We start from the raw sequence: 12,077 nt of genomic DNA, 5'->3' as shown, positions 1-12,077 counted from the left end.
GCACTCGGAATTGGAGTGGCGCTGTCAGCACGAAGTGCTTCCACACAAAGGTCCTTGTCGAATTCCTTTATTTTCCACTTCCGCTCGCCAGTCCTCACTCTCTGCGTCACCGTACGATTTCGCCGACCAATGGTGTATGTGTGTTTGTGTTTATATGTGCGTATGTGTCAAATAATGTCACTCATTTTTCATTTCAAATGGCTGGACCGATCTGCCCAAACTTAGTCTCAAATGAAAGGTGCAACCTTCCCATCGGCTGCCATTGAATTTTGGATCGATCGGAATTCTCATATAAACTATAGGAAAAATTAAAAATAGAATTTTTATTTTTGATGCTAAATGTCTTCAAGGTGCATGAAACGTCGAGATTTGATGCAAACTCGAAAAAAAATTTGACGACTATTCACTTTTTTGGATTTTGGCACATTTTTGCCTTTCTCATATAGAAAGGTTATGCAATCACTCTGAAAAACGTCAACCTAATTTTTTTTTGACTCGCATAAGGTTTCTGGATTTTAACGGGGGCGTAGTTGATGGTTTACGGAGAGGGGTTACACCTTCCTCTACTGTTCACTCCCCTCTCTTAAAAATCTCCTTAAATCACCCCTCAGACCACCACCCCATCCAGCCCTCATACCCCTCCCTTTCAACCCCATCATCTTTGAACCACCACTATATCACAAAGCATACCAATTTAAACTGGGGAGTCGTTCGTTCATGAGACTTTCGCCCTCCTCACACACCCACCCCCGCATGACAAAATGAATTAGCAAGCAGATAACATTGATATAATGCTGATTAGGCTAATGAAGTATGATATTTTTTTGTTTCAAGTGTTTCACCGTCGACACGTAGCTAATCAAGTTCGTGGCTGGCAAGCCATTGTGTATAAGTGCAAAGTGTACTAAGAATGTAATGGACATTTCCACAATTATGTTGAACATAAACAGCCTCCGTGCCATAGTTTAGAGAAATGAGAAAGGCACAATTGCATCGCTAGGTGGATTAAAACAGGTTTTTTTTTATTAACCCGTGATTTTTTAATAAATAGTGACCACAACGTAGTTTATTTTTCATGGCTAAATAGTGACCACAACGTAGTTTATTTTTCATGGTTTGCGGTGAGCACGGTCTCTCGAATTGCAGATTGAACTCGCCAGGCAAATGGCTCTGAATGAGACCCGCTGGTGCCTTAAGATGATTTCGCTAGATTTTCAGAGCATTTTGCACCCAGTGCATTAACGCAAGTGAGGGAAGGTTATCGAAAATTTTCGTGAAAATGAAAATTCCAGTAATGATAATAATTTTCCCAAACGGTTCGGTTTCGAGAGGTTTTCAATTGTTCTTTAGCGATAATAATTTAGGTTTAACGATAATAATTCAAATCAAGGATTCTACTGGGAAGGCACTTTTAGAAAAAGTCGATGTCAAAGTAAAGTTTTTGAACTATGCACGCATGCACTTCAGAGGTAACGTGACATAAGGAGCTGCGATTTCAATTCTTAGTTCTCAGTCGCATTGTAAAATTGAGCAAACGCTATTGAGAGTATAAACTTCAAATCCATTCAAAATTTTTTTGATTTTTTTGGCTCAGCACAATATAACCCCTTTAGGAAAATTTAGTTTTCGAAACAATGCATTGGTTGAGGAATTTAGATACTATAGTAACAGAGTATTAGCAATAATTCGTTTGTATGTCTATCTTATGGGCCATTTTTTCGCTTTCCCATTGATTTGGTTTGAGATTTCTAGCACTAGCGATTCTCTGAGTCTTGCCACTATCCCATGTAGTATGTGTTATCAAAAACATCGCGAAGCATCAAGTTCTAAATGTTCTCAAACGATATAATATCCGAAGAGAGTGATAAGAGTTATAAGAAATGTCTCATCACACTGTTAGGTGGATTAAAAGCGTTTTTAAAATTTGGATTCATCTATTACAATATAAGTAAATACATATCCTTCCCTTTCTATCTATTTATTCACTATGCTATAATTCTACTTGGTGGAGAAAATCTATTTTTTCTCCACTAAGGAGAAAATTGTTTTAAACCACTATGCGTATAAAGGACACGAAACCTATAACTAAATTAGTTATTGGAGGTGTTTCGAGTTCCTCTCATCAGAATCCGACAGTAGCTTAGCTAACGGACTAAGCTAGCGCCGGATTGGCGCTAGCTCCAAAAAACGAAAACACGATTTGTGTTTCTGAGCAAACCTCTAGTCCTACTTCATGTCCCGTAAGAAAAGAAATTCTGATTAAGCTGATGAGAATTAATGAACCGAAACACTGAGAACTGACATACAAGTAAAGTTTTCAACTTGTGTAAGAAATATAACTGCACTTTGAAAGGACAACAGCAAGTAGCAACTTGCCACTGGCCGGCGCTTCGATCGGTCAGCAATTGCTATACGGGGCTTGTATGCCAACTTGGATACAATGGTGGCTCACGCATGCAAATCTGTATGGGATGGTGATTTTCAACGTATTTTCATTTAAATGTTTATAAAGCTTTTTCGGGAAACTGTGTTCTAGCTCATATGTCTATTTTCTGTGGCCGAAACTTGGTTTGACTTAGCAGGCTGATGAGGAATTCGAAACGCCTCCAATAACTAATTTAGTTATAGGTTTCGTGTCCTTTACGCGCAAACAATTTTCTCCTTAGTGGAGAAAAAATAGTGTTTGCCTAAAAAATTTTAGGAAATTTTTAGAAATATAGCATAGTGCATATTGCATTGGCCAGCTGCAGCGGGTGCTCGTTCGGTGAACCATTTGCGCGACTTCTGGAGGGTTTAGTGGTATGAAAGCACATGTGACCTTATCTCAGTTTACTGTTTCCTAATGCGCGTTAAAATACTGTACCTAAAAATTCTATTAGCATAGCACGAACACGTGCACAAATCGTAGATGGAGTTGCAGAATTGAACATATCTATTGTCATATCAGACCTCGCCACGATCTACAATGACGTAGACCCGCTCAACTCCACACACCTGGTCACGTCCTTACAAGCGTTTTTATTTCATATTAGTCCTATTAGTTCATCTACTGAAGGAAAATGCTCGGAACCGAAACAGTTTTCATAGATGACGGAGATATCAAAAGGCGAATAAAATGGCGAATACAGGCCATATTGCTATGCTAGTAAAATATTTCGAAAAGGTAGATGAAACAGTCTCACCGGTATCCAGCATGGGAAGATCCTTTTTATATCCGATGTACTGCCAAAAACATGTTCCACGTTGCTTCCAGAAGTGTAATCGGCTACACAACACTTTCTCCCTCTGCAATTCAGTTTGATGAATGGAACGCACCTTTCACTTGACTTCGTGCGAATCGTACTTCGATGAAATCGGATTTGGAATTGCAGGTTCTATTATTTAATCAGGACAAACACAAATGATTCAAAAAAAACGAAAATTCACAAAATTCGAAAATGACAACTAAATGTTTCACGACGTACGAAAATTGTGCTATTCTGTACAAAAACCTTTTTTTTCAGAAATCTGTGACCAAAAATATATCTTTGAATCCCAAAACAAATTTAACATCTCAGTATCCTAATAACTAATTATGAACAATCAATAAAGTAGAAGCACAACAGTCGACTTACAACCACCAAAGACACTGGTCACGAAACTCTGCTGCTGTCTGATCCAGCGCAAAACGAACCACAATACAGTACTTCTTTTCTAGTGTGCATTGTCTTAAGAACAAAGGAAACCGTTCGATCTACTTTTTTCCTCTGCTAAGTTAGAGCAACAAAGAGCAAGTGAATGACAGTTAGTGTATCTAGAACAAAGGAAACATTGCATCACGAGTGAATTTGATGAAAAAGCACTACTTCGACCCAACACAGCGGTTGTTGACTTAAGATTTTGTTCTACGCGACCGAGTCTTCGTGAGGTGGAACATTTTCTGAAGGTAAACATGAAGCTTAGGCTTAAGGATGTCATATATCTTCAGTATCATCACTTGCGCAGTGCGGTATTGATATCATTCAACACGCTAGACCAAGCAAAACGATTCACTTTACAGAACAACCTAAAACACGTGTTTGAAAGTGACAGTGTGAAGATACCGGTATACGTAGAAAACAATTATATAGATGTAAGGCTACATGATTTGTCACCGCGTACGCCCCATGAATCAATTAGAAAATACATGTCGCAATTCGGAGAAGTGGAATCAGTCACACCTGATACTTGGAGAAACTTTTTCCCGGGTATTCCCAACGGTGTTCTTGTGGTGAGGATGCGGGTCGTAAGACCTATTCCCTCCCACTTGACTATAGAATTCAAATATAAAGAAACTAACATCAAACAAACCACGCTATGCACCCACGAAGGACAGACTCCTACGTGCAAGTACTGCAACCAGACGGTACATCATGGAACACCTTGTGTGGAAAATGTTGAGGAGAATGCATCACAACAAATTGCCCACACATCTTCGGCAAACCAATCCGAAACACAGTCTTCAATAACATCACCAGAACCACAAACGGTTGCCAATTTTGTGGCAGCTGTTCAAGCCATAATAACAACTGTAAAATCAGCATACAATGCTTCAGAATCAACTGCTAGCACCATCGGCGAGGAAGCAAATAAGAACGACAACGGCTTTACGCTCGTGACCCGTAAGGGCCATAGGAAAGGAGGAACATCTGATCGTGAACATCAAGGCACTACAAACGATAATGACATTGACGGCAACGATGAGAACGCAATGGACCCACAAGATATTTTCCCGCCGCGAAAGAAAGTCTCCCCTCGCAATAAAAAGTTGCGTGGACGAGATCCAAAGGACGCTCAATAACTTGTTTTTTATACATTTTTATATTGTAATTATTTAAGAGACCCACGGCTCCGTTAAGCTACCGCAATGAGCCGTGTCAAATAAACACATTAAAAAAAAAAAAGTAGAAGCGCAAGATAATCCTAAATGACGCCGTCGAAAAAAGAGCGAAGAGATGAAAACAAAACAGATGGAAAAACTAGGAAGTGCATTGTATATTGATTAGTCAATTGACATGTAATGGGATTTTCACAAACATTGCAAAACTATCTGGAACAGTGTTTTTCAAATTCGTAGAATTCGTTTTATTCATTTAAACTTTTTAAACTAATTTCATTCTATATACTCATTCTTTCAGATGCATTCATTTTGAATATTTGGATAATTTTGAATATAAGATCATTTTATTTTAATCATTTATTTTATTCAACATCCTTTTTATTCATTTTCTGTTTCTATTTCGTTTATTAATTTGTGTTCTTTTTATCTTCTTTCCGTTTCATTCTTTAGATTCATTCTGATCATGCAATTTATTCATACCTTTCATTTAACTTTTTTTGTTTACTATTTTAATTTATGCATTTTATTCATTTATTCAAGTTCATATATTTTATTCTGTTTTGTCGTTTTAATTATCTGAGTAATTTTTTCAGTCATGTATTTTATTCATTTCATCCAAATTAATAATTTGACGCAATGTAATTTATTCTACTATTTTTAAAACCTTTTTAGTATCGTTTAATGTTTCATTTTAATCGTTTAGTTCTTTTATTCTATTTTTTCTTAATCTTTCTAATTTATTTTAGAAATTCTATTCATTTTATTGATTAGTGTTATACATATTATTTATCGCATTTTTAGTATTATTTTTTGTTCATTTATCTTATCATTTTATTACTTTCAGTAAATTTTTATTTTATTTATATATATTTTATTCATTTTATTTAGTCATTGCTTTTATTCACTTCATCCAATTTGTCAGATAGAAACAATTTTGTTTATTATAACCTATTTTAAAATTGCCTATTTTTATATTAAATAAGCTGAACTAATTTGATTTATATATTTCAATAATTTGTTTTTTTGCTAATCTTTTCACTTATTTTTTTTAATCTGACGACCTTTTTTCATTCTTTTAAATTTTGTTTGCTTTATTGATGTTCTATAGTTTATTCGGTTTATTCAAGGTTTTATTTGCGCAGGACTCGAAACTGCTTTCATTCCACCTCTAGTTGAGAGCCTAGTTCGCATGAGTTCTAAAAACTAATTAACTATCCTACAGTGATATGTGTAAGAAATGTCTCATCTCACGGCTAGCTGGATTAATTCCGTGTTCTATGTATCGATTACAAATCGAATAGGTATTACCTATTTTCAACCCCTCCTAAAGCCCTTTTTAGAAAACTAAACTCAACTAAATTTCCTCAAATTAAGCCAATATTAGATTTTTAAAATTCGACCTATTTTTTCGGGCCGATTTTCCCGTTTTACCCAACTTCTCCTCAAAGTAAGAATTTATTATTTGACCTAAATCTATCCCAAATATGCATAAACAAACACGTTAAAATCGGAGCACACCAATGCAACCCCTCAAACAAAGTGGTGCCATATTATTAAAAACTGGCTCTTAAGCAGTTTAGCAACATGCAGGTTTGAAATGTAAGCCTTGCTAAATTTTGCTTCTAAAACGCTTGATCAAATATTATTAACATTGTCAAGTCTCAATATTATTGTGTAAAAATTGTTAGCGTCATGCTCAATACCATTGACAGAATTAGCCAGAACTGTAAGTTTCTTCAATTTTATGTTATGATTAAATTATATAAAACCGTAATTTTTCCTGAACGGAATTAATTCCCTGTGGTGATATTTTACAACACTCCGATTGGCGATCCTTGTATAATGCCGGATGTAGCGGAGAATGGTGTAGATAGACAGTCCTTAACGCTGAGTTGGAGTTGCATTGCATCGAAGTAGGAACGAAATCAGCGCAGGAGTTGAATACTGAATTTATCCAACTTCGCTATTGCGATATCATGGTTGATTTTGTCGAAGGCCGCAGATAGACCCATGTAAATAGCATCGGCTTGCAATCCGCCAGCGAATCCATCGAGTATATATGTTGAGAACGTGAGCAGGTTGGTCGTTGTCGATCAATGTTCGATTTGTGTCCATTTTTGGGAACTGAAAATATGTGTGCTGCTTTCCAGCAGGAAGGGAATGATCCAGTAGTGAGTGATAGCACGAAGACTCGACGAAGTGGTTCAAGAAGCCCTCTGATGCACATTTTAACAAAAATCGAGGGAATGCCATCAGGGCCCTGGAAAGTAGATGCTTTCAGCTTGGAATTTGCTGCAAGAATAACAGCATTATCGACGAAAATTCCAGGACGAACAGGAGAAGGATTTTGAAGGACTTCCAATATTTGTACATTTTGAGAAATTTACCGGCACATTTATAAAATTCGAAGCAGCATCAATCGTTAGTCCTGCATTTTCTTTTGCGGATAGTTTCACAAAACACATATTGTAGAAAACTACTTCCAAAACTTGTCTGTTTTATGGTAATTTGATACATAACCAATCAAATTAATTTGTCTTAGTTTTTCATCGGGTTTACGTGTTTTCGCCGATAAAACAGTCGAATCCATTGCTTTCGCAATTTTTAAAATAAACAAATAGTTTCGCATAACTTCTTTTAAACACTCGATGAGATACTCAAATGACACAGAGGTATGCACAACATTGTATGACATTTACATTTCGAATGTGACACTTCGATTTCCGTACAACATTGTAACCAACTTCAGACAATTAGGTTAGGAACAGCCCCCTTTATTTCAAACCAATTTCGCCTTTGTTAAAATTAAAACAACCCAATGCAAAAACATGGAAGGCATGGGTCTAAAAGCGGCTGGGCCCATAATTTGTTACTCACATCAATAAATGAATTTTCATATTAATTTTGAATATTTTAATGTAATTTATATAACGAAAAAAGCACATAAAATGCAAAATTTCAATAAAATTGCATTTGGTTCTCTTCAATTCATTTTCGGATCCATTAATTTTTCTTGAATCGGTTTCAAGTTTTACAGGTATTTTAGTTAGCCTGGAAGGAAATTTTTTCAGCCCAGCGATCATTAATATGGCTATCTTGATTTATTTCTAACAGATCGCGCCCCAAGCTAGTGTATATGTTGCACTTTAGTACACACGATAATTTGATAAATCTCCTTGAAGCGTAACCCCAATTGTCTAAACTATAAAAGTGTAAACAAAAAGCAACGTGACTTTTTTTTAAATCCAAATAACAATCATTAATAAAATTATTACGTACCCTAGTTTACGTATATCAGCAAACAATACTGAGAACTCTCCAAACGTTAATCCGCTGCTATGTTTGGAATATTTAGTACAGTTGTTGCTACCCTGCGCTATAAGTCTAGCAGTTCGTATCATGTCATGCACTGGAATAAAAAATGAATATTTCAACAAAATTGGTCATGACTGAAACAGAAAGTGTATATATATATATATATATATATATATATATATATATATATATATATATATATATATATATATATATATATATATATATATATATATATATATATATATATATATATATATATATATATATATATATATATATATATATATATATATATATATATATATATATATATATTGGATTCAATACTTTTTGGTCTATCAACTATTACTTGAAAGGAATCGTTATGTTAAAAAACGTGGTATTTTGAAAACCGTTCAAAAATTTGGGCAAAAAATACCCATGAAAAACAGGCAACACGCTATAGGATTTTAGGAAAAATCCGCCCATGTGCCAGTGGTGAATAATCATTAGATTGATTTGAGCAAACTGCTAGCATATATTCATAGCATAAAGTCATAAAGCTCAAAAGAAATATAGTACGTAGTTTTCGAAACGAAATCATTCTTTTATCATGATTTATTATAAGGGTGCAATATTTTGGCGCTTCTTGTAGCTAGTATGAATAATTTAACAATTTTTTTATAAATTTATAGTATCAATTGGAAAGAAATCGGCAATCGAAGCTTTTTAGTAGATTTCTCCATAAACGAAGCTTCATCTGGGAGTTCTAAAATACAAACAGGGCAACTATCAATGATGTATCGCAAAATTTACATTTCATTTACCCCCTCCCTCTTCTCAGGGTTATTGGTTATTTCCTTGGTAAATAAGTCACGAATAAGATGTCCAATATTTTTTTCTTTGGTAGAAATAGATTTGGTATGTTTCAGGTTACTTTTTTACACCATATTTCACAAATTGTTGAAATTTTTCATTGTCCCTCCCTCAATATAAGTGTGACATGATTTATAATTAGCCCCTACACCAAGCTTTCGGGTAGTACAAATTTAGCACAAACCCTGTGCTTTCCTACTGCGCAGAACAAGCGACGATATAATACGTACGACGGGAAAATTGAAATACGCTGTTATGTTTTTCAAATCAAGTTTTACTTGCCACCATTAGTTTCCACGGATTTACGAATCCATTGGTATACTGTACTTGGGTAGTTTTATGGGAAAAGCGAGAGAAAAACGCGGGTTGAAGAAATCATTTATTTCATTCGCGTGCACGCATATTCATATAAGTATCGTACATGCGTATTATATTGATATCCTCAATTCTGCAGATAAGAAGAAAAAGAAGCCCGATGGGGGCCTTAACACAAGAAGAATTAAATCCCTAGAACCCGCTTCCATATATGTTTGCTGCATAAGTGGCGATTTTCGAACAATATATTTTGAGAGCAGTGCATTCAAGATCTCATACGCCCTTTTTAAATACTACTCTTGGACAAAAAATTGTTTGTTTAATATTGCAAAATACTTAGTCTTATAGATGAAACGTAAAAGGTTTCATCGGAATCAAAGATGGTCATCACTCTTGACGTAATTGAATCAAAATTATTGGAATTGCTTTACAGCAGAAAACATCTGTCACGTTACAAAAGATCAACCGTGTTTTCTTAAAAATGAATAAAACTTTAAGGTTTTCATAATACAGTTTCAAAAAGTAGACTCAAAATAGTAAGAAAAAATGCAGGTTAGACATTGTATGCATGCTGTTGGTGTGGTCCACAAAACTTTTTCGAATTTTTGATATGTCACGTTACAAGTTATTTGATTTCCAATACTTCACAACTGAAAATAAGCAATAATCCATATTCATCTCAATTTTTCAAGAAATATCATCAAATTTAAATTAGACTACCTTGGAAAAAAGCAAGTATAGCATTAACAAACGTTTATAAATGACAGACATGAAATTTTTTTTCTGGGACCACCATTCATATTTTTTAATATTAGAGGTTATATATGAACGGAAAACAAACAGTTTAACGCAAAATTTGATAAAAAATTTCGCCTGTGGTAACGGGAAGGTGCGTGGCGCACCTAGCGTATGCGTCTATGCTTGATGTGCTGCTGTGGTAGCGGTAATACACAGTGCGCGTCTTTTATACGTTGCATGTAAGACGACACTTGGTTGACCCGTTTAGAAGTTATATGCGATACCAGATATAGCAAAAAAGTCACTATTCGGCATTCGAACGACCCTAGTAGGCTTTGCCTACCACCAAAATATCAGCCCCGTACTCGTATTATCAATACCGACTGAGATATGTTCACTACAACATGCCGACCATGCACACTTATAGGGCATAAGTGGAAGTTAGGCAAAAAGCAAAACACAGGTCCATGCCATGGTGTGTGACCGGCACCGGCAGTATGGCGGTACAACACATGCCGATCATGCACACTTATGAGGCATAAGTGGAAGTTAGGCAAAATGCAAAACACAGGTCCATGCCATGGTGTGTGACCGGCACCGGCAGTATGGCGGTACAACACATGCCGGTCATGCACACTTATGAGGCATAAGTGGGACTTAGGCAAAATGCAAAACACACCACTAGTAGGCTTTGCCTACCACCAAAACATCAGCCCCGTACTCGTAGTATCAATGCCGGCTGAGATGATTTCACCGTGTCGGAGGCAGTGGGTACCCGCAGTGACATACACCACACCTTGGCCAATCGACTCGGCCGTATGGGTGGTGATGATTATTATCAGCGTAAATGGCAGTAGTGAATTAATCCTCATATTGATGAAAATCTATCTATAGGGAGTGTGGTAATCGTGAAGATGTATGGCAAAAAGGCATTTCCGACTATCACAGTGTATAAGGGTATACCAGAGGTCCGAGGCACTGGTAACGGCCACCCGAAAACACTACTCCCACTGGCTGGTTCGAATTGAGCGAGCGGTAGAGGTTTTGGAAAGGAAAAAAGTCGAACGTAATGCGAGGGTATGCGGCAAGCCTAGCCATACAATCCACTACGATACAGGCGGTCTGTCCGGCGGTGCACGGGTGGACTGTATCGAAGGTATGCAAAATGTAAATACGCATTGTATGCATGGGTCCGTATGGCGGCCAAGAGGCGAAACCGTGTGAGAGAGTTGGCTTGTGGTGGTGAGAGGAAGGCTGGCCGGACATAGAGAAGTTATGCAAAATGCAAACACGCAATGTATGAATAGGTCCGTATGGCAGCCAAGAGGCGAAAGCGCGTAAGAGGGTTGGCTTGTGGTGATGAGAGGAAGGCTGGCCGGACATAGAGAAGTTATGCAAAATGCAAATACACATTGTGTGTATGGGTCCGTATGGCAGCCAAGAGGCGAAACCGTGTGAGAGAGTTGGCTTGTGGTGATGAGAGGATGGCTGGTCGGACATAGAGAAGTTATGCAAAATGCAAATACACATTGTGTGTATGGGTCCGTATGGCAGCCAAGAGGCGAAACCGTGTGAGAGAGTTGGCTTGTGGTGATGAGAGGATGGCTGGCCGGACATAGAGAAGTTATGCAAAATGCAAATACACATTGTGTGTATGGGTCCGTATGGCAGCCAAGAGGCGAAAGCGTGTAAGAGGGTTGGCTTGTGGTGATGAGAGGAAGGCTGGCCGGACATAGAGAAGATATGCAAAATGCGATACAAATTTTTGTTTAGCCAGCAGTGGCTCTCTGTGCGGATAAGCGAAGCGAGGGCGTGTAAGAGAGTTGGCGGCTGTGGTTAGTCACATCGGGGGTGACTGTTGCAGTGCGTGGCTCACTGTTGTGCGGATAGGCGAAGCGAGGGCACGTTAGAGAATTGGCTGATTGGTCTTACATGACGCAGGGGTTGCCTGTTTGCTTGGTCGGGCTGATTACCGGTTCTCTTACGACACGCG

At 37.2% G+C, this 12,077-nt stretch overlaps 1 protein-coding gene across 17 annotated transcripts in view; it reads right to left on the bottom strand.

Annotated features, from left to right (window-relative positions):
• Positions 1-12,077, bottom strand: part of LOC131682950 (uncharacterized) — a 1,036,787-nt gene that overhangs the window by 749,922 nt on the left and 274,788 nt on the right. For all 17 annotated transcript variants that reach the window (XM_058964754.1, XM_058964756.1, XM_058964760.1 and 14 more), the window contains exon 4: positions 8,138-8,267. In XM_058964754.1, the coding sequence (XP_058820737.1) occupies positions 8,138-8,267 (130 nt within the window). The remainder of the gene's footprint in view (positions 1-8,137; positions 8,268-12,077) is intronic.

Source organism: Topomyia yanbarensis, chromosome 2 (assembly GCF_030247195.1).
Source record: "Topomyia yanbarensis strain Yona2022 chromosome 2, ASM3024719v1, whole genome shotgun sequence".
Lineage (NCBI taxonomy): Eukaryota > Metazoa > Arthropoda > Insecta > Diptera > Culicidae > Topomyia > Topomyia yanbarensis.
The sequence above is the reverse complement of the archived record's forward strand: the minus strand, read 5'-3'. Positions and strand labels throughout refer to the sequence as shown.